Here is a 23,870-nt window from a genome sequence, read left to right as displayed (position 1 = left end):
TTTAAAACATCGAGCAGGTGGGATTCCGGGAGGCCACCTCCGTCTTACGTAACGAGCTTGTCAAAATCCCAGCTCCAGGACCTCCCTTCTCACCGCCCCCGCCCCCACCGCCACCTCCCAACAAGAGCCCCAGGCCAGCCTGGAATAGAAAATCCGGAATGAAAACACAGGAGCCCCCCAAGCATCCGATGCAGAGGCGCCCGTGCCACTCTCAGCACCGCCGCGCCAGCCGGAGCGGACCCAGCTCGCGGAGAACGGCCAGGCTCGGAGAAGCCCCCGGGCGGAGGTCGCGGCCATCCGCGCCACCTCTCCGAGCCCTGCCGGCCCCGCTCCCGCGCCCACGGCTGTCACTACTCCGGGCAGTGACAGCTCCACATGCCACTGCTGTCCGCGCCGCCGCCCCCGCACTTACCTCACCGCTGGCTCCGGCGCGAACAGCGGGTCCAGGTTTGAGAGCGGTGCCGGGTCCACTCACGAGCGGCGGCAGGACACGAGGGGCTGAATGCCGCGGCGCTCCGAACCCGCTTAGCTCATCCCTAGCCCGGCGCTCCGCCCTGCGCGGCACCCCCGCCCGCCCAGGCCTGCCGTCTCAGTCAGACGGGATTCCCCCTCCCCTCGCGGCCGCCGCTGCCTCCGCCTCCTTCCCTGGCTCCAGCCGCCGCGGCCGCCGCCGATGCGACCGGCGCCATCTTGGCAGTGACGGAGGGGGTGGAGGCGGGGATCGCGGCCTGCAGGCGCCAATGGCGGGTCAGGCGTGCCCGAGGGGGCGGGACAGGACTGGGTTGAGGGTCGTGGGGTCCTAGCGCCTGATCGTAAGAGGGGCGGAGAAGGTGGGCGGGGTTGCGCTTGCGTTCTCTCGTGACGCGCGGTTTAGTTGGGGAAACGCAGCTGTGGTTCCCCTTTCGGCTGGAAGATCCGGAGCCTGAGGCGAGCGTGGGTGACACACACCTTCCCTTCCCCTTTCACCACCTCGAGGGTCAGGGATCCGTCCTGGGCCAACTGACCTGTTTCTTCCTTCCTCCCCAGCAGCCGCAGGAGTCCTGACGTTGCCTAGCCAAAGCTCGTCGCGTCTGCCTGAGCGGCCGCTCCTCTACCAAGGGCACTAAGATTCCCCAGGAAACCCCCTGAGGGGCTAGCAGCCTCCTACTAGTAGGTTTCGGTCCCAAGATGCTGAAGGTCAGGTAAAATGGGGAATTCAGGGGGGTTCTCTGAAAACTACGTTGATAAAACACCTATTGTTGACTAAAGGGGTGTAGATTACATTGGATTAATGGGATATGGCCCAGCTATGGTTCCACCATTAGTAGCTTTTGGCAAGTTGCCTCTGAAAAAATGAGGATAATAAAGATTAGTTACCACTACAGGGTTGCTGTGAGGGTTAAATGCTATAATACATGCGAAGTGCTTAGCACCGTACCTGAAAATACTCAATAAATGTTAGATATTATTACATGAACAAATGAAGGGAGAAATAAGACCCTAAAGGTTTCAAGTGAACTTTCCAAAATTGTGCAGAATAGGCATTAGTCCCTCTTACTAACCAGGTTTACAGCCCTATTTCCTGTCTCCACTTCTTCCATTATATTCAGCCAGTCAGTCAACAAACATTCCCTAAAATTGAAACAGACGCTGAGGGGACACACTGGTGAGGGAAGCAGAAAAGGTCTGGCTTCATGGAGCTGATTGTCTAGTGAGAAAAAGAGGGACAATAAATAATTCATAATATTTTGAGGGAAATAAAAGGTTATGGACAGAATTCTGGGAGCAAATACCAGGATAGCTTAAAAAAACAGAGTATTCAGGAAAGGCCCATCTGAAGGATGAGAAAGAGCCAGTAATGTGAGAAATGCCCTGGGGAATTGTTTAAGGCATGGGGGCATGGCTGGACCAAAGACCTGTGGTAGGAAGGAACTTGACTATTGGAACTGAGCAAAGTCTATGGTGCTGGGAAATCTGTGGTGCCAGGAGGAGCCTGTCCTGAGACTGGAGAGGTAAGTGAGGGTTTATTCCCCCAGGGCCTAGGAAGACTCAGAAACAAGATTGGATTTTACTGTAATTGCAGCTGAAAGCTGTTGAAGAGCAAGGCGTGACTGTTCGAGCAAGGAGTTGGGAACAGTGATGTTTGTGGTAAGATTTATCTGTATTTCAGGCAATATATGGGCCAAAGAAGTGGATTTAAAGTAAAACAAAACAAGACAAAAACCTCTGGGGTTAAGCCTTTTCAACACTAAATTGGTCAGATTATATGTTCCGATCTTCAACTTCCTTATTAATAAAGGAAAAAGTGATCATCACATAAGACTGAAAATTGTTAAACAATGTAATTTGTTACTAAGTGTTTTGTGTCATGTTAGCCTCGTGTATAGTTGCAAAATCAGTGGTATTTCATAAGTATATTTATTGGTTTTTTAACTGATTAAGTAGTAATCCAAATCAGTGATTCTCACTCATTTTTGCAGAGTGATACTAAAGGAAAGAATGTATACTGTTATGAATATGTAGCTTATTGATGCTGTAATTCCAAATGTGTTTAAGTGCTTAGCTCTGCACTTTCTCATGAAATTTGCTATCAAGACACGAATTTTTTTAAAAACTGTAAAATGTGCAAAACATAAAATTTACCATTTTAAGTATTTTTAAATGTACAGTTCAGTGGCATTAAGTACGTGGTTGTGCAACCATCTCCACTGTCCATTTCCAGAACTTTTTCATCACCCTAAACTGAAACTCTGACCCAGCAAATGAAAATTCCTATCCTACTTTCTAAGACATGTATTTTTTAAAGGTATCTGGTGAGTTCCCCCCCACCCCCAAAAATGGCAATGGCTTTGGTGATCAGTAGGATTGTTTGCTTCCATTCAAGGATTTAATGGACGATACCCTATAAGTTTAGAAATCGCTACCCAAGAAATAAAGATCAGTGGAAGTTTTTAGCTCAGATGGCTAACGTATCATACTAATGAGGAGTACTAACATAGGACCAATCAATTTTAACACTGAAAAATTGTCTTACATAGCCATAAAATGTGCTCTGTGGTCTTGCATGTATGCTCCAAGATGGCCCAGACAACCTGCCCCTTTATTTTTGTATGGCTACTTTTGTGTGTATCTTTTTAATGCCATTAACTTTCATTAAAAGATAAATGATTCCATCTCTGGGTAAATTTAATTTTAAAAACTACTCTTCTGTGAAGAATGGATTAGAAAAGGGCAAGAGAGAAGGAAGCATATTTTTGCCGCATTTCAGATAACCCAGCATTTCGATAAAGTTATAAAGCTCGAAAGATCCAGATCTTGACCTGAATATACTGAGTTACCAACTTTTTTTGCATTTCAAGTACGTCCTAGATGAAGCATTTTCACTCTATTAAACAAAAAGTTGAATCTCTTTTCCAGGCTGGACCCTTCCTCCTTGCTGCCCATATCAGCCACAGTGTTTTTATCCCCAGTTTGAGGGCCTGGCTGTAGGCCAGTGATTACAAGGGAGGGGTTACAGCATAAAGGAGCACGGGGGAACTTCTGCAGATGCTGGATATCTAGATGACTGTATAGATCGTAGTGATGGTTTCATGGGTATAGACGTAGGTCAGATTTATCAAGTTGCACACTTTAAAACATGTGTAGTCTACTGTATGCAAATTATATCTCAATAAAGCTGTAAAAAAAAATTAAAAGTCCAATTGGGAACCTCCCATTCTTTCCTCATTAGGACACCATTTATTTAACCTTTTGTTGGTTTTAATTGTTGTGAGACCTGTCAGATCAATTCCTCTTTGAGGAGGAGCTTGATGTATCAAACATCTGAGTAGGAACAAAAAGCACTCTTTAAATTGGCAAACAAATTCAAATACTGTCATCTACTTTACAGAATACCAATTAAAATATAGACATAGAATTGCAAGCATAGTTTACAGAATGGAATTCTGAAAAGTTCCAAAAGTTGAAAAGTTTTGAAATATTTTTTTTGATCAAAGAAAACATATTTTGAAAGAACATATTAAAAAGCAGTAGAAAAACAATCAGCAGTATTTGCATGCTCAGGAAATGCCTTTAAGTACCTCTTAGCCCTTAGCAGTCCTATAACGAGTCCTGTCAGTCTCCCAGGCATACATCACTATAGTCATAGTCAAACCCTAAATGAGATTTGGGCAAGGGAGTCTAACAATGCAGACACGGCCCGATAGAAAAGTGTGGCTTAGGAATTTGGGCCCCATGCCTTTTCTGAAATTATGCCCTCTTTTACACCTGGAACTCTATCTATTTCTTAAAAATTACTTTTAAATACTGTGGTTTGAACATTGCATGAAGGAAAATTATGAAACCAGTAAGAGTTTAAAGTACAGAAAGCTTAAGAATTTATACAGTCTAATCCTCTCCACCTGTTAAATCTATTCACCTAATTGCTGGACCAGAAGTTTCTCATGTTTTAGAAAAAGCCTTCTATAAAGCTGTTCTTCTTATCCATCCCTTATGGCTTCCTTATGGGTGAGAAAGCCTTCTACCAGGGAATTATGCTCTTTTAGAAACTCTTTGAATGTGTCCCAAAACAGAACCCACGGTACCAAATTCTATTCATTGTGAAAAAGTATTAGAATGACATTCCAGTGTATTTAATCCACACACTGAAACTTACTGGCAGTGTTGTCAAACTATCATCTTATTTTTTAAAAACACAAATCTGTTGAAATCCTTTTCAGAGACAAATTATCTGAACAACTTGCAAGAATAATAGTGAGAAATGTCACGTGGCAAATCACATTCTGAACCTGATACTTGAGAGGGGTGTCCAGGGACAGGAGGGCTGCAGCAGTCGGAGCCACTGCTGTCTTTACCCTTTGGGGCTGAGAGGTCATATCATTGAATCAGTACTTTTTCACCAATTTGAGAATTAACACTTCAACATCCTCCTCAAGTCACAGCTTTTACCTCTCAACAATTCCTTCTAAATTCAATTTTTAGTTTTTAAATGATCTGCAAAAGGAAGATATTTTTACATAGTGTATCTCTCTGTCATTGTCCACAATCAAGAATTTTCAGAACTTTTATCAAATTCACTTAAGTTGGCATTTATACACAAAGTCCTATGCTGGGCACAGAAGGAAAACAAAGGTAGGGAAGCTCATATTAGAGGCACAAAGTATGTCTCCAGGCATGTAACCTTAAAAAATCAGACCATGAGAAGTTCTGCACTGGATGTTTAAACTCGTTGCTCTGGGAGCCTAGGGGAGTTGAGTGGTTAATTCTGAGTGTGGGCATTGAAGGTGAGGAATAGATGGCATTTGAACCAGTCCTGAGAGAACTTAGACTTTCTATGAAAGGCAGGGGGCATCATTGGGACATGGGGATGGGGGTGATTTAAGATAGGAAAAGCTCTTAATTTTTTTCTCTCTGAATCTTTATAACAGATGTATTAGACAGAGAAGGGAGGGGATAGGTCAAGTGGTAGAGTGTTATGCCCGGCATGCCTAAGGGCCTGGGTTCAATCTCCAGTACCTCCACTGAAAAATCAAATCTATAAATAAACCTATTACCTCCTCCCTGCAAATGAATGAATGAATGAATGAATGAATGAATGAATAACAGATGAATTAGAATTGTTCTCAGTGAGAGAGGCCCATAAACTGTTCTAATACTTTGACTCTCTTTGGGAGTGGCCAAAGGTTTAAATAATTTGGAAGGATGGATATCTGGGCTGACTTGCAGGAAATATGAGTCAGCTTTTCTCATGTACTCAGCACTGTTGTTACAGCTAGGACATTTGGGAAACATGAAGCCAAACAAATCAGATGCTGTAAGTCTTCCCTTGTTACTGATTGGCCCAGACATGCATCCTGCAAGGATAGACAACAGGGACGCCCTTTTTATTGTCAAGGGTGAAGGAACCCTGCCCACAAGGGGAAACACCTGCAATTGAAAAAAAAAAAAACCAAACTTTAAAATACTTCGGTTTTCTATATAATCCCTCAGACTAGGAGACAGACACCTCTTTCATCCACCGCTCTCTTCTCTGCTTCAGGATTGTATACTCACTTGCCTCGCAGTCCTAAGTGCACCTGAAACTCAACATTCTCAAAGTTAAACTCATTATCTTCACCCCAAACCTGTTTCTCCTATACTCTAATTTCTTGAATAGTAGTCACTATGCACAAGTCACGAAAGTCAAAACCTGTGAGTAATCAGCTCTTTATCCCCCTTATTCTTTAACACTTAATCATCAGAACAATTGATACCACCTCCTTAACACTAAGTATATCCTTCCTCGTCTCCTCATCTCCATTCCTACTGACCTAGTTCAAACCCACATCTGTTTTTTTTGGTTTTTTTACTTGAAATTTTATACCAGTCAACTAATTGGGTTCCCTGTCTCCCATCTTTCCCTCTTAGATCCGTCCCCTCCCTTTGTTGCCAGGCTGATCTTTCTAAAGAAGAAATGTGATCAGTCGTTCCAGAGGTAGTTTGAAATTGCTACCTTCCTCTTTTCCTTTATTTCTATTCTTGGTGGAAAAGTTCATCAATGTCCAGTCTTGATGTTACCCCAGAGGAGCAGGGCATTAGGGCCGATGCCTGGTTCTCCCCTTTCCCTCTCCAGTATAGGGAAGACAGCCTCTCATTCAGAACACTTTCAGACTCATGACCGGAGGCTCTTGATGGAGACAACGCATTTAAGCATCTGTTGTCCATAAGCACACGTGCATACAGACAAAGAGATGGATTTGTTTAATTATATTAAGGTAGTTATATTAAGGGCAAAGTTAATCCAGAAAGGAAGATCTCTAACAATTAGTTTATTCAGGATTTGGAGAATAATAGACTTTTAGTAATAAAGATTTAAATTAGAAAAAAAAAAAAAACAAAAAAGATCTCCAGAGCTTATTTTAGGCCCTTGAATGTCAGAATCACTTTACTATCTCCTATAAACAGATATCTTTCCTCTGCATTGTTCACTTATAACCCTGCGAGTTTTCATATCTGGTTGTAAGTATCTTAACAGCATTTTAAATTTAATAAACATCACCTTATTGATTTAATAGAATTTAGATGTTGTAATCGTAACTTACAGAGTTTTAAATTACGCTAAAAGGGAAACAGAAAGAAGTTGAGATGAGGCTGGCTTTTACTTAAATGTATTAAAACTGAAGTAGAGGAAAGGCTTTTAAAGAAGGCACCCTAGGGCAGTGCTGGCAAGCTCCTGCCCTCCACGCAACGCTGTCTGGAAAGTAGTGGATCATATAGTGAAGAAAGAAAAGCTGCAGAATTCTTGATGTCAGGCTGAAGACAGTATATAACGATACAGCTCATTTTTAACCAACTCTATGGAAAAAGGCAATGGAGAATTAGTGGCATCATGAAAAAAGATAAAAAGCATTTTCTTCCATTTCGAATTCTCCTGGTGATCACGTAACACGTAAGGCTCTGTTTGCCACAAGGTTGGAACCAAGTATTGAAATACTAGAGGTAATAAAAATGATGTCAGTTGCAAAGGAAAATCTCAAGGGTGGAGTTCAGGTAACAAGTAGGGCAACTAGATAAGGGCAGGGTTTAAATGGATTGGATTATAGAGCAGTTGAGGTGGGCAGGCAGTTAGGAATGGATTTAAAGTGTATCTTCTGATTTATGTCATGGCTTTGTGAGAATGACACCTTCATAAATTGACTTCATGTTTCTCTAACCCAAAACATAGGCCTTTTTTTTTTTCAAAACATGGGCATTTTGAATAGGAAGGAACCTTAGAGATCGTATAATGACCATTTCATTTTCCAAAAAGCGAACGTTTGCCCGCTTGCGATTTGTCCATGGTCATATACATCCAATAGTGGGAGGAGAGCCAGGATTAAAATCCAGATCCCCAGATTCCAAGTTCTTTGCTTTCTCTTATTACATGAACATCCAATCAGCCCTGAGAACTCGGTATTCCAAACTCCACATGAAGTGAGCTGGATGCATAGGAAAATTATTTTGGAGATGAAGAAGCTGAGGCTTAGAAAGGTAGAATGAATTTACCAAATCCTATGGCTGGTCTAGACCAAAGCCCAGGCTTCAAAATCCCTGGGCAAATAGGCTTCTACCAAACCACAGTGAAATCTTAAATGCCCTGTGCCTAGGCATAGAATTCACTCCTTCAGCTTACAGGTATTTTGCTTTGTGCTGTTACACGCTAGGTACCCTGCTAGGTGCCATAGAAAAGATAATGAGCCTAAAAGATTTATTTTGCAAGACTAGATTTCTATTTTGCAAGACTGAAAATTGAACATTACCTAATTATCAGTGAAATGCACATGCCTTTTGGTGGTTGATAAGCTACCAGGAAGTAAGTCTCGGTGTGGTAAAATATTGAGAATGTTTTCACTTTCACCAAAGGATGGGTTTCAGAGTCTTTACTGTATTACTGTATTTTTGTATTAAAAAAATACAATACTGAGGGTTATTGAGACTGCAGGAAAACTAGAACAGTCTTGCTCTGCTGGTGGGAGTGTCAAATGGCCCAACCCTTCTGGAAAGCAGTTTGACAATGTTTCGTAAAATTAAAAATGCAAATACCCTACAGTCCAGAAATTCCATTTCTAGGTACATACTCTAAAGCAGTTTTTTTCAAACTGTGATTCATGATCCATTAGTGGATTGTGAAGTCAGCTTAGAGTTTACAATAAACATTTTTTTTTTTTTACAAATGAAACAGAGCAGAAATATTAGGGTAAGGGTTGTTTTGCGAACTTTTCTGTGCCACCTAGATTCTCCCTCTTCTGGACTGAAGCATTAATTCTCCCAGCTGCTCAGAGTGTTGGCAATCAATAACTTTTAGCTGAGTCCCTCTCCAGGGCTCTCTCCTGGAAGAGAGCTACTTGCCCAAGGTCACGCAACTTCCTGGGTGCAGCTGTATTCAGTAACTGATCAATGCAGGTGTATAAAAAGGCCTGATCCCCTCGCCCTCATTTGAAATTACTCTGAATAATCACTGCAGCCAATGCAGGATCGACTGAAGCCTTTGTTACTGCTTCATGAGAGCCCCAAACTCCCTCTGTGCATATTCCTGCTTCTTCACTCCCGAGTAGGTGCCGATCTCGGGACACTCCCCCATAAACATCCTGTACACAAATTTCTGTCTGAGGTCTACATCCCTAGCAACTCAGCCTGTGATGATATATGCATGTGTGCATGTATAGGATCTTAATGTAAAATTATTTCTCACCCTGCATATTGGCCATGAAAGTTTAAAAACTCCTGCATCTAGGGAAATTCTTGTCCATATACACCAGGAGACACTATGAGGATGTTCACTGGAATATTATTCATGGTAATGACTGGACAAAAACTAAATGTCCATAGTCATGCAATGGAATATTATACAAAAATTGAAATTATTAAAATCTGCTAACATCTGTCAACATGGACAAATCTCTAAAATAAAAGGATATTTACCAACTTCACGACAGTGGCTACCTCTGGAGGAGGAGTGTGGGAAATGGGATGAAACTGGGGCTTCAGTTGTAGCATTGTACGCTTTTTAAAGAAGCATCTAAACAAACATGCCAAAATTATAGCATTTATTAAATGTACGTGGGTACATGGATTTTTTTTTTACTTTTCTGTATGTTTAAAATATTTTAAAATTGAATTTTGTTCAATGAATTATTACTGCAGCCAATCTACATAAAAAGAAAAAGCATTATAACTTTATCTTACTATCAGGAAGTAGTGAAAAGACAGTTAACAAGATCATTTCCTCTTATACAAGAAATTTGGTCAAATTTTAATGACTCACGGAGACCAGACATTCCAGTTATAATTCTTTGGCTGGTTTATTGTGCATTATTTTTCCCCTCTGTTTTCATTACTACCAAGTTTCATGTAATGAGAACAATTCGGGAATCTTTTAGGAGTTCATCAATATGTCTGTTGTACTCTGTGAAGCCAAAAAAAAAGGGTATAAAAAAAAAAAAGCAGGGGTATTTACTTGACTATATATAAGTAGGGTCCCTATAGTTTACTAGGAGCTTCACATTAGCTTTATGTTAGTGGTGATGGGATAGAGGATGAGAAAGGACAATAGAAATATTACCATGACATTCCTGCATCTTCAGGGCATTTCCTTTTGTATCATATAGGGCACCTAGAGTCCAAATGAAGCTGGCCAAATTGCATTAGAAGGAGGAATTCAGTAGAGGTTAGTGTTACTATCCAAAAGCCTATGTAACAGATAGATCTAAGGAAGAAACTAACGTCAGCAGAATAAAAATATGGTCAGTAATGAAACTATAAATTAGGGTAAGAAGTGGTGGCAGCTTTGGGAGAGTCTCTGCTGGACTGTTTACTTACCCTTCATTTTACTTACTTAGGTTTGGTTTTATTTTTCTGCAGTACATGTTCGAAGTGTAACACTTTGCCTCTGTAGATTTAATATGATCTACAAAATCTAATGTAGAAACTTCATTAATACTTCAACTAATGCATATATTTAAGAAAAAGCAAAATTTTAGAATATTAGTGAGCCCCATGTATAAAAACAATCAATATAAAACAAATGTTCGCCCCCTGTTTTGAGAACACAAGGAGTCCATTTATAGGGAAACTACACTAATACAAAATAGATTCTAAATGATGATATGAAGGGGTTTCCAAAGCAACGAGGAAGTTGAAAGAAGCATATTTAGGGGTCAGAGTCTGTTAGAAATAGTTGCAGGTAAAAGTTTGGGGAAGAATTGCTATTGCCCACGTCAGTCCTCAGAACTAAGAATTTCAGAGAATTTGAGTAAGTGGACCAGAAGCTGATTTGGATAAATAAGAATATCATCTGGGCTAGACACATCTATGCTATTAACTAAAGTGGATCGGAAAATATCTTCCAAAATAATTACTACTACTTTGAATTGTGAGAAAAAGATTTGTGGCTTGATTACACCGTCTATGAAACACATTTTTTTCCAGACGTTAAGCAAGTGTAGAGTGAGATCTACTAGAAATGCACCCAGAATAGGAACGACACTTGTGATGTGTGTTTTGTTTGTGAAAAAACTGTGCCTTTGGACCATGATTATTAGCTTATTTTTCCAGGGAAACTTCATATCCAGGGCCCAGGAAACCTCACTTGGTGGTTTTTTTGTTTTTTTGTTTTTGGCCTAGTTAAATTTCTTGGAATAGGAAGTTATGATACAAGTTTTCTCAGAAACTGTGCAGGTGCCTCTGAGAAACTTTTGTAAGTCCCTTTAAAAAATGCCTGAAACTTTAGGATAATCTATAAAAATTTTGAATCAAGATAAAGAGATTAAAAAACAAAAAAAAAAAATCTGAATCACTGCATTGTATACCTGAAACCCATATAGTATTGTATATCAACCATACCTCAAAATTTTTTTTTCTTAATCAAAATTGGTAAATTTAGAGGGAACAGGAGAAGAAATTTCTGTGTAGCATAAAGACTAGAACAGAAGGCCTGGGCATGAGGTGGCTTGTGGAAGGACCATTTGTTTGTTTGTTTGCTCTCATTCACAACTGGTAAACTATTAAGATATTAGCTAATCCCAGTCCAAATTTGTGGATACAGGGGAGGACATCCCTGATCTTTTATTTTCAATTAACCATGTGCCTCCCACTCCAAGTACAACCCCAACTATATCTTAAATCATTCTCTCCTTTTGAGTATTTTATGATCAAGACTATAATTATTTGAAGGACTTCCCAGGCCTTTCATCATTCATTTTGTGACTATATGTTGTCCTAGTTCTTAATTACATGGCTTATAACAACCCATGTATTTGGGTAGAGTGATTGTTCATTTTCATCATTATTAAAAATATTCAGGTGTCTACACAGAGCCACACAGATAGGCATTTACAAAAGAAAGTCCTCAGACATAATTTTTTCTTCCATCAGCCAAAACTAACCTCAACACAAGACACTTACTTCGTATGATAAATTTTTGGTCTCCAATTTTATCACAAAATCCCACCTCAAACCCTGAAACCTCATACAGAATCACATAGGACTACATACCTTATTGGTACTCAATAAATGATGATCAACTGTTAGTGCGTTGGTCTTCGTAATTCTCATAAGGATGACAATCATTTATTTTAAACATGAGTTGTCCTTAATCTAAAGTTGTGCCACGCTTGAGAGTCTCTGCAGGAACCACCTTAATCTTTAGTGAACACAGGGCTCATTCAGAGAGCTCAGAGAATTTAGACATTTTTGTTTTTAAAATGTTACCCATTCTAAGACCTTCACGTGAAAAGTTACACGGAGTACTCTTTCCCGTGATCGCTTCTCCTTCCTCTTCCTCTTCTTTTTTTCGTGTCCTCTTCGGTTTACAACAGACACAGCTATTTTACAACCACCCGCCAAAGTTTTGCAACAGAATGGCCTTGAAATAGAATACTGCCCAGTTGAAAGCTTAGGCAATCATAATGGAATAAATGAACCTGGGCCTGCTAGACTTCACGTATTCCTTCTTAAGAGGAAAGCTATCACATTTTTAGGAGACTGTTATTATTATTTTTAAAAATTTTTATTCTTTTGATGGAGGTACTGGAGATTGAACCCAGGACTTTGTGTATGCTAAGCATGCACTTGACCACTGAGCTATACCCTCCCCTCCAGAGAACGTTATTCTTGAAGTGACCCTGTACCCTTCTTTATTAGAGTTCTCAATTGCTGTGACATAGCTACAAGAAATAACCCTACTGTTTACAAGTGCTGCTTTAATTACTAAAATGCAGCTTCTAAAAATAAGTAGTTGCTACTACTTGGTCAGGACCATAGTGTTTCTCATTTCTCTTAAAAATGGTAAAATCGCTGAGGGCACGTAAACCCTTTAAAATTTCACTGTAAATGTCTGCATACTTGAGCTGCATCAGCAAATGAATTAAACAGCTGCAATAATGCTCTGAAACCAAAGCTTGTTTCTCAAAAACAAGTTAATCTCTGTTTGGGGGTTTTGTTTATTTGTTGGTTAGAGTTTTTTTTCTTTTTTTGCAAGAAACCTCATAACTGACTTGTAACCCACAGATGACTTGCTTGGGTTTCAGAGCTTTCTTTTTTTCAATTTTGATTCCGACATGAAATTGAAATGATAAATAAGCAACATATGGACTACTCTGATAGACTGAAAACTCTCCTTAGGCTGCACATGGCTCATGATAACAGTATAATATGCTGTCACTCTGCTGACCTGACGGTCTCGAAACATTTTGTAAACATGGTATATCTACTCAGAGCCAACCTAATGGCCCATTTTTCCCCATTCCTACACATTTAAGATCATTTTCCTGTGGAAACTTGAAGAAAGTTAAAAGAAAAAAAAATTTTTTCTCAGTAGCTGTCGGTAAATTGCCAGGGTTCTTATAAAATGTCACAAGCCAGCAGTGAACGGTTCGGTAATATGATTTTCCTAACCACACAAAAGTTTGTTCAGCCAGTCAGTGGTCTCATGATCTATCTAACGACTTTATTTATGTGGCTGGCAGCACTATTTTATGATAATTAGGTGACACTAAAGCCTCAGAAAAACCTTGATTCCAGGGCAATATAAGATGCCAGTTTCCTTTGGCCCTTTTTTTTTTTTCTATAGAAATTTCTTGGGCTCTTGACTAGTTGGAATAATTATTTTGGTGACCTTGGAGTTGGTTGAATTATTCTAAAAAATAAAGAATTTTATTAAGTAGTTTAATGGAAACTCACACACTGAATAAACTGTTATCAACACACTTAAATCCTTCCTCATAGAGCTCTTGAACCTGTGAGGAGTTGCATGAAATTGTCTTCTCTGACTCTGTTTTGTTTCATAGTTAATTAGTGAAAAATTGTTGTTCAAAAACAAAGTCATTGTTCACCCATTTAAGAGAATGAAAAGAATGGCATAATTTTGACCTGAAAAATGAAGAATTTCTTACATTTGTGTCAGTGTCTACATAGCACAACAAAAACTGGAGATTTGCAGCAGATGACTGGATAAAGAAGTTGTAGTGTACACACACACACACACACACACACACACACACACACACACACACACACACACACCGGAATACTACTCAGCCATAAAAAAGAATAAAATGCCAATGGCAGCAGCATGGGTAGACCTAGAGATTGTCATACTAAGTGAAGTAAGCTGAAAGAGAAAGAAAAATACCTTGTTACTTATATGTGGAGTCTAAAAAAATGACACAAATGAACTTATTTACAAAACAGAAACAGACTCAGAGACATAGAAAACAAACTTACTGGTTACCAGGGCAGAAACGGGGTGGGAAGCGATAAATTGGGAATTTGAGATTTGCAGATACAAACTACTATATATATAAAATAGAGGAATAGCCAGGTCCTACTATACAGCACAGGGAACTATATTCAGTATCTTATAGTAACCTATAATGAAAAAGAACATGAAAAGGAGTACATGTATGTATATGTATGACTGAAATATTTCACTGTACATCAGAAATTGACACAGCATTGTAAACTGACTATACTTCAATTTAAAAAAAAGAAAAAAGTAAAGGTTTGGTGTGCACTCAGTTCCAGTTATTTTGAGAAATGGGGAAAATTAGTTTGGACTTTGTGATCTAAATTATTTGGTTTGGGTTAGAATCTTTGGGTTTGACTCTTTACATTTAAAAATACACATCATTGCTCAAAGAAAGTGGCAGCGTGTTCCACATTGCTGATGATTCCCATCAGAAGAAGAAAGCAAGGGAAGCAGTCTTCAGCAAGAGTAAGCAAGCATATTTCTCTTCCATGCATTACAAAGCAAAAACTGTATTTGCAACTTTATGTTCATTTCAAAGTTCATTGATATAAAGGAGCTGGAATTCAACTCTTATAGAAGCTAACTATGATTCTTTAGCCAAAACTTTCTTGGCTGAGCCTTAGATTTATGGTTCATGTTATTCTCAGGCTACTGGCTTGGTTCAGAAAACCAAGCACCCTGTAAAACTCTGAATTAGAAGTCTCAAAAAAATCCTTCTTTTCTTAATTACACTGTATTTTGTAAGAAGATTACTTGTTCTAAAATTAGCCCTCTGATGATGGCAAAACAGCTGGATGAAAAGTAAAAAATGCAAGGACTCATCTTGCTATTTCAGACTTACAAACTCAAACACCTCTTTGATTCTTAATCTCCGTATGTTTTGCAGTTGTACAAAATACACAAGACTATGGTACGTTTAAGTGTGTTGAAGTCTGATGTGTACTGGTTTTTAATTCCTGCTATGTATTTTTTCTTTTCTTTTTTGCTGTTATATGTTAAAAATAGCAATACTGTTCACTTTTTGATGAGGTTTGGCACATAATCTCATAAGAGTTTCTAGAATGAGAACTGAACTCGCTTTTTCTTAGGCAAAATTTGCTCTTGGCTAACAGAAGCTGTCAGAGACCCTGTTATATTTTTACCCAGTCTGAAAATCTTTGTCCTTAAAAAAGAAAAAAGAATTATTTAACATGCAGTAAGAATAAGTTTTGGTAAATGCATTGAGTGGTAAAACCACTGCTACTATCAAGATACGGAACGCAACCCCCCCAAAATTCCCCTATGCTACCCCTTTGTGATCAGACCCTGTCACAACCCTAACCCCGGGAACCACTCATCTATCCTCTGTTCCTATAATTTTGCCTTTTCTAGAATGTCACATAAATGGAACCATATAATATGTAGTCTTTTGAGTCTGGCTTCTTTCACTAAGCAAAATGCTTTTAAGATTCATCCATGTTCTTGTGTGTATCAAGAGTGTATTCCTTTTTTTTTTTTTTATTGCTGATGAGTATTCCATTTTATGGATGTATTTCATGTATCCATTTCCCAGTCGATGGACATCTGGACTCTTTCTAATTTTTTGGTTATTTTAAGTGAAGCCACTGTAAACATTTGTGTTCAGATTTTTGAATGAACATAAATTTTAATTTTACTCTGTTAAATATCTGGGAGTGAGATTGCTTCATCTGTGGTTATTCTTTGTTTAGCTTTATAGAAAATTGCCAAATGGTTTTTTAGAGGGGCTGTATCATTGTGCATTGGCCTCTGGCAATGGGTGAGAATGTATGAAATAATTCAGTTGCTTCCAGTTTTCATCAACTCTTGGTATTGTCAGATTGTTTCATTCTAGTTATTCTAACAGATATGTAGTACTATCTCATTATGGTTTTTATTTACATTTCCCTAAGGACTAATGATGTTCAACAGTTTTTCATTGCTTATTTGCCATCCATGCCTCTCCTTTGGTGAAGTAAATATACAGATATTTAGTCCATTATTCTATTGGGCTGTTTGTTTTCTTATTGTTGAATCTTGAGAGTTCTTTATATATTCTAGACATATATCAGTTGTCAGATATGTGATTTGCAAATACCTTCTCCCTGTAAATGACTCATCTTTTCATTCTCTCAATTGTGTCTTTTCATACCTTTAAAAAATTTTAAGTTTGATGAAGTCTAAATTGTCAAGTTTTCTTCTGTGGATCATGGTTTTGATGTTGTGTCTAATTACTCTCTGCCTAACCCAAAGTCTCAAGTACGTTTTCCTTTTATTTTCTTCTAAAAGTTTTTATTTAGGGCTATGATCCATTTTGAGTTCATTTTTATAGCAATCTTTGTCTTTTAATTGGAACATTTAATCCTTTCATATTTAAGTAATTTGTACCTACCATCTTGTTTTGTGCTTCCCACTTGTTCCTCTGGTTCTTTTTTTATTTCACTTTTCACCTTCTTTTGAATTATTTTTCCTCATTTCAATTTTTCCCTCTCTACTAGTTTGGTTTTTACACTCAGTTTTTTGGGTTTTTTTTTTCCCTCCATGGCTAGTCAACAGTGCTATTTAAAGTGTGGTCTTGAACATCAGTATCAACCTGGAGGCTTGTTAGAAATATAAATTTTTGGGTCCACCCCACATCCGAATCAGACTTGTGTTTTAACAAGCCCTTCAGAGTATTCTGATGCATGGTAAAATTTAAGATGCACTGAAATTAAAACATACATACTTAATCAGAGTTTCACCCTTCTTCCAGGCAGCAAGCACTTCAGATATTTTAATTCCATTTACTTCCCTTCAAGTTTTATGTAACTGTTGTTTTGTATTTTAAGTCTTTTTTCCACCCCAGAAAACATTATTTGTGTTCTATACAGTCAAGATTTGTTTAGCCTTACCCATTTCTACTGCTTTCTTTGCTCTTCCTTGATTCTTGTTTTTTAAACCTTTCATCTGAGATCATTTCTTTCTTAATTAAGTACATTCTTTAGAATTTCCTTTTATGAACATCATAGAAGCAAACTCACTTAGCTTGTCTAAAAATGTCTCTCTCTCTCTCTCTCTCTCTCTTTTTTTTTTTTTTCCATCTTCTTTTTTGAAAGATATTTTTTCTGGGGGCAAAATTCTAAGTTGGCAGTCATTTTTTTCTCCCTGAGAAGAAATAAGCAGTATGTTTCCAAGATGTTTTCTTTGTCTTTGTATTCTGCTGGTTCACTATGTTGTGTTAAAGTGAAATTGTTTTGTTTTTAATTCTGCTTGAATTCAGTTGGCTTCTTAAATCTGGGTTTTGAAACAGATTGGTCCTAGAAGATTCTTAGCTACTATCTCTTCAAATACTGCCTCTGCATCATTTTCTCTTTTCTTTCTTTCCAGAACTCCAATTAGATGAATGTGTGTCTTATTTATCCTCTATATCTATTAACCATTCTTTCAAGTTTCCTTTCTCTTGCTTCTCTTTAGTGTATGCTGGACAATTTCTTTTTTTTTAATTTTTATTTATTGTATTATAATAGACTGTACATCAATAAAAAATAAAACTAATATAAATTTTTTAAAATTTATTTATTTATTATTTTAATTGAAGTATAGTTCATTTACAATGTTGTGTTAGTTTCTGGTATACAGCAATGTGATTCAATTATACATATATATATTCTTTTTCATATTCTTTCCCATTATGGTTTATTACAAGATACTGAATGTAGTTCCCTGTGCTATACAGTAGGACCTTCTTGTTTACCTATGTTATATATAATAGTTTGTATCTGCTGATACTAAACTCCTTATTTATCCCGTCCCCACCCTCTTTTCCCATTGGTAACCATAAATATGTTTCCTGTGTCTGTGAGTCTGTTTATATTTCATGAATGAGTTCATTTATGTCATATTTTAGGTTTCCACTCATCAGTGATATCATATGGTATTTGTCTCTTTCTGACTTACTTCACTTTGGATGATAATCTTTAGGTCCCTCCATGTTGCTGTAAATGGCATTATTTTATTCTCTTTTAAGGCTGAGTAATATTCCATTACACACACACACACACACACACACACACACACACACACACCCCTCTTTATCCAGTCATCCATCAGTGGACACTGAGGTTGCTTCCATGTCTTGGCTATTGTAAATAGTGCTGCTGTAAACATTGGGGTGGATGTATTTTTTTGAATTAGAGTTTCCTCCAGGATATATGCCCAGGAGTGGGATTGCTGGATCATATAGCAACTCTCTTTTTAGTTTTTTAAGGAACCTCCATACTGTTTTCTATAGTGGCTACAATACTTCACATTCCCACCAACAGTGTAGGAGGGCTCCCTTTTCTCCATACCCTCCCCAGCATTTGTTATTTGTAGACTTTTTAACGATGGCCATTGTGACCAGTGTGAGGTGGTATCTCATTGTAGTTTTGATTTGCACTTATCTAATAATTAGCTACATTGAGCATCTTTTCATGTGCCTATTGGCCTTCTGTATGCCTTCTTTGGAGAAATGTCTATTTAGATCTTCTGCCCAGTTTTTGATTGGGTTGTTTGTTGTTTCGTTATTGAGTTGTATGAGCTGTTTGTATATTTTGGAAATGAAGTCCTTGTTGGTCTATGCTGGACAATTTCTATTGTGATAGTCATCTTTTTCTGTTCATTAATGTTCTCTTCACTTGTGTCTAATTTGCTGTTAAGCCTGTCCATTGTGTTATTGATTTCAGTCACTGTGTTTTTTATTTCTAGAAGTTCTGTTTTTTTTTGATCCACTAAGCTATATTCTATAGTTTATTTTGAGTTGATGTTTTCCACTTTGTGTGTCTTCAGAAAAATAAAACATAGTTATTTTACCTTCTGTGTTTATTGAAATGTCTGAAGTCTGTGAGAGTTTTCTGTTCTTTCTCTTAAATATTGTTTCCACTGGTCCTCACCCAATAGTAACTTAAGTCTTGGAGTGCTTAGTGTTTGTTGACTGTGAGCCACTCACTTTCCTTAGAAAATCATTTATATATTATTGAGGTACATTCCTCCAAAGAAGGTTTGCATTTGTTTCTTCCATACCCTTGGGGCCTACTCAACTTGCCTACTCAACTTGTAGTAATGGCTTTCTTCCGAGATCAGACGAGATCGGGCGCATTCAGGGTGGTATGGCTGTAGACAGTAATGGCTTTCTTGAACCTATTTTGGCTATAGATTATTATCACGAGGTTGCAGTTTTTCAGGGACAGGAATTTTTTGGCCCTCAGTTCTGCTTAGCACCACAGGAATTTGCCTTGCAGTTATCTGAGGGTGATTGGGTATGTAGGTTTTTCATCCCTACCTAAAAGGTCCAAGCTTTATTGGGAGAGAAGTCTCCTATAGGATTCTCCAAGCCTTACCTTCTGTTCCACCCCCCACTCCCCACCCCCACTGAAGCCAAGGCTGAAGTTCACCTGCCTGGGCAAATGCCTTTAGGGCAAAAGTGATCTCAGGACATAGGACTGAGCAACTCCAGGGGCATTATTTTGATGAATAGGATGTAAATGGTGCCTCCTGGTGTTCTACACCTGGACAATGTTGTCGATTTATCTTTCTGGGTCCCTACTTCACTTCTCTTTGAGCTGATATCTCCTAGCTTTCTAGTCCATGCTTCAGTTCTTTTAAGAGGTTTAGAGTTTGTTTTTTTTTTTAATTTGTTTGTTTTTAATTCAGACTTAAAACTATTTCCAATAGGAAGGGCAGTCTGAATGTCTAGCCTCCCATATGCCTGGAAATAGAACTCTCAAAACTCTATATACATCACAATTTATAGAAATATCTTATAACCTAATTTGTTCAAATAATAATTACCTTATTTTTTTTCTGGCACCAAAGGTTTAATTAGGAACAGTTCAATGGAATTATAAAGAATCTATAGTCTCTGGTACATAACCATATCCTCATGAATTTTACTAATAAGTGTATTGGATTTACATTGAAATACCAAAGTGATTCAAAGGTTTAATAGTGACCACAATTTTTTTTTAACATTTCTCAGAAAATGAGTACATTAACCCAGAATCACGTGTGTCAGTTGCATAGCAAGTGATGGGTCTCCATGGTTACGTTAAACATAACAAGTACAAAGAGGAAATGTCTTTCGGTGGTTGATAAGCTAAAAGGAAGTGAGTCTTGTACTAGATTATATGGTATGTTTTTAAGCTTTCGCTCAAGAATGGAAGGTTTCAGATCCTCCTGTGTTACCCCTTGCTCAAACGTAAGTAAAAGTAGTTATGGAAAAAACGTGTAGTCAATGCTAAGACACTGTGTATTGATGTCATGTAGAAAAACATAATGCAGAGATCCTTTTTCTGTGGTTTATTTAATTCTCTCTGTTATTTATAGTATTTGCTCTGAAGCATAACTCAATAAAGTTCTAGCAATTAAAGGGAAAGGAAATCTGTCTTAGCCCAATATTATATTAGCCTGCCTCCCCATTTGGAAAAAAATTATTTTATAACACACCAAATCAGCCTTGGAGACCACAAGACCATTTGTGTCCACAAGTCTATGGAGTAGATATTCAATAGATGTTTGTTGAATCAGTTTGTGAATGGCTAATATGTAATGGGCAGTTGTAAGGAAAGCACACAGTGGCTAAAATGTTGCTTTGATCAAATTATGGGAAGAACATTAAAGAAGGAAGATTCCAGGGATTCAGTCCCCATTCTAGGGCCCCTGTGTGCTATAGCCTTGGATAATCCACAACCACCTTGCGCCCCAGTTTCTTCATCCCTTCCCCTACTCTTGGGTCAAACTGCCTTGCTGCTCCCTATATATGCTGCATGATTTCCCAGTTCAGTGTCCTTGTCCTTACAGTCATCTATCTAAAATGCTTTCCCCATCACTACATGACTAAACCTACCTCGCCATGGCATCCTACTTCTCAATAATCTACCTAAGACAAATACTCCCTTACCAAGCTTCCCTGACACCACCCCAGCTAGAAGTCACCTTGCCCTCTCATCTCACACGTTGTTTTCTCTTTTAACTCAGTGGTGTCATTCAACACTTTATGGCTTACATTGTGATCTTGTATGTAGATATCTACACTATGCTGCTTCTCTGCTAGGATGGAAGTTCATGAGGGTAGGGCTCATGCCTGCTATATTTTTGTAGCCTCTCACCCCCCGCATATTACCTAGAAAAGTACATGGAAGATTATATGTGCTCAGTTAATATTTGTCAACTCTGAAAATAAGGAATATTAACGCTTTCCTTGCTAAAGAGGGAGGTCTGTGTCAGTTGATAGCTTGAGGCCATTTCCAGCTTTTAGACCATTGATTGTGGAGCACTGACGGGGAATGCTGGATATAAATAAGTAAAGAAAATCGTATACGTTATTTATCCATTAGTGGGAGAAGAAAGAATACTTGGATGGATCAGAGCGCGTTTAAAAGCAGAACCCATTTAAAAGAACAGGGAAATTGATGATGCAAGGGTAAGAAAGTGACAAGTGTCGGCCGAGGCAGCCAGTGCTGCCTGCCCCGCAAAGGTCGAGGCCATGTTCAGCTCCAGGGCGAAGATCGTGAAGCCCATTAGCGAGAAGCCAGATGAATTCGAGTCCGGCATCTCCCAGGCCCTCCTGGAGCTGGAGATGAGCGCGGACCACAAGGCACAGCTGCGGGAACTGAACATCACGGCGGCCAAGGAATTTGAAGTTGGCGGTGGTCGGAAAGCTATTATAATCTTCGTCCCGGTCCCTCAACTGAAATCTTTCCAGAAAATCCAGGTCCGGCTGGTGCGCGAGTTGGAGAAAAAGTTCAGCGGGAAGCACGTCATATTCATCGCTCAAAGGAGAACTCTGCCTAAGCCAACTCGAAAAAGCCGAACCAAAAATAAGCAAAAGCGTGTTCCAGGAGCCGCAGTCTGACGGCGGTGCACGCCGCCGTCCTGGAGGACCTGGGCTTCCCTAGTGAGATCGTGGGCAAGAGGATCCGCGTGAAGCTGGACGGCAGCCGGCTCATAAAGGTGCACTTGGACAAAGCGTCGCAGAACAACGTGGAGCACAAGGTTGAAACGTTTTCTGGTGTCTATAAGAAGCTCACGGGCAAGGATGTTAATTTTGAATTTCCAGAGTTTCAGTTGTAAACAAAAATGACTAAATAAAATAGTATTCACCAAAAAAAAAAAAAAAAGTAAGAAAGTGACATGAGCAGTATAGTCATTTTAAAAAGTTCTTTTCTCTACTGCTTTTTTTTTAAATTTATATATACCTGTGTACAGCTGGTATATTAAGTTCCTAATTTTGAGAGATTCCCTCAGGAACTAAGCCAGAAAGTAACTGCATTTTTAGAATGTAGTTAACAGTCCGACAGCCATAATGTTGAATGAGAGAGAGCAGACACAAGACAGTCCGTACTGTATGAGTCCATGAAATTCAAACCTAGAATTTTTCAAACTTCAAAACTAATTTGTGGTGATAGAAATTACCCTTGGAGAGTGGTGACTGGTACAGGGCATAAGGGTTGTTCAGAGGTGCTGGTAATTTTCTATGTTATATGTACATGTAGGAATGTTTTTCATTTATATGTAAGATTTGTGCACTTTACTGTATGTAGGTTATACCTCATTTTTTTTTTTAAAGAATGCAGTTAACAAATCTGATTACCCCATGAATCACCAATGAGCAGGGTAAGGATAAATCCAAGCTATAAATGTGTTTCCTGGAAGAAGAGGCACACTTTTAAAATTCCAGAGTTTCCTCGGCAAACCTGTGACCAGATGGCCCTCATAAATAATGCATCAAAATATGGTTAGAAATAGAAGAATTTGTGGTGTGTGATGAAGTGAAAACAACCAATGAGCATGTGGTTTACTCCTTTTGACTTCATTGTGATTTTTCTGGAAGAGCCAGGATCACCAATAAATTGTCATGCACTAAGAATGGAATAAATACTGTACGAGAAAACTTGTTAGCTGTGAAACCTTGAATAAGTCACAGGCTTTCTGGGCAATGGATGCTTCCTCTGTTAAATGGAAAAATATTTTATCTGTTCAAAGATAGAGGACAAGTTCGAGTGATCTCTTAAGACTCCTTCCAGCTCTTAAAATCTTTGGCTTATGGAATTTGAAACTATAAAGGACAACTCGGGTTAAAGCTTTCCCACTATTGGAAGTAGGTTGGGAAAATAAGTCGCTTTAAAAATCTGTAATAATAGGCGATAAAAAATGTAGGTGGAATTGGAGTCATGCCAAGTAGTAAGAGATCCAGGCAGAAAACATCTTTTCAGACTCAGCCAGCTACCAGAAACCATTTGCTCTTGTTCCCTGGGGATTTCCCTAGCCTTTGGCAAGAGGTTTACTAATAATATGTTTTTTTCAAAAGAAAGAAAGAAAAAAGATAAGGGAACATTTTTAGACTTTAATCAAAGAAAGCATTGTGTGGTAGATTTTTCCTTTGTGGGTTCATGTTTGCAAAGAATAAATCCATTGCAGAAAATGGTATTTCATAAAATGTGTGAGCAGAGAAGGAACACTAGTCTAAGTCTGACTTAAGTAAAATCTCACAACTGGGAGAAACTGCACAGCATCATGTCTTCTTTCAATGCTAGTAAGTGAGCATCATGTCAGTTTTTCAAAGGGGCAACTGAGGCACAGAGAGACTAAATGACTTGCCTAAGGTCACAGAGCT

General features: G+C 38.6%; 1 protein-coding gene across 1 annotated transcript; it reads left to right on the top strand.

Annotated features, from left to right (window-relative positions):
- The first annotated feature begins 825 nt into the window (after nt 1-825).
- Nucleotides 826-22,357, top strand: LOC106729518 (40S ribosomal protein S7-like). Its single transcript, XM_032480922.1, is given in 5 exon segments — nt 826-933; nt 1,030-1,149; nt 2,016-2,127; nt 21,592-22,088; nt 22,091-22,357. Coding segments are annotated over 2 exon segments (585 nt in total). The 5' UTR covers nt 826-933; nt 1,030-1,149; nt 2,016-2,127; nt 21,592-21,740; the 3' UTR covers nt 22,328-22,357.
- The last annotated feature ends 1,513 nt before the right edge of the window (nt 22,358-23,870 follow it).

The sequence above is a fragment of the Camelus ferus genome, chromosome 6 (assembly GCF_009834535.1).
Source record: "Camelus ferus isolate YT-003-E chromosome 6, BCGSAC_Cfer_1.0, whole genome shotgun sequence".
NCBI lineage: Eukaryota > Metazoa > Chordata > Mammalia > Artiodactyla > Camelidae > Camelus > Camelus ferus.
This window is presented reverse-complemented; position numbering and strand designations above follow the sequence as displayed.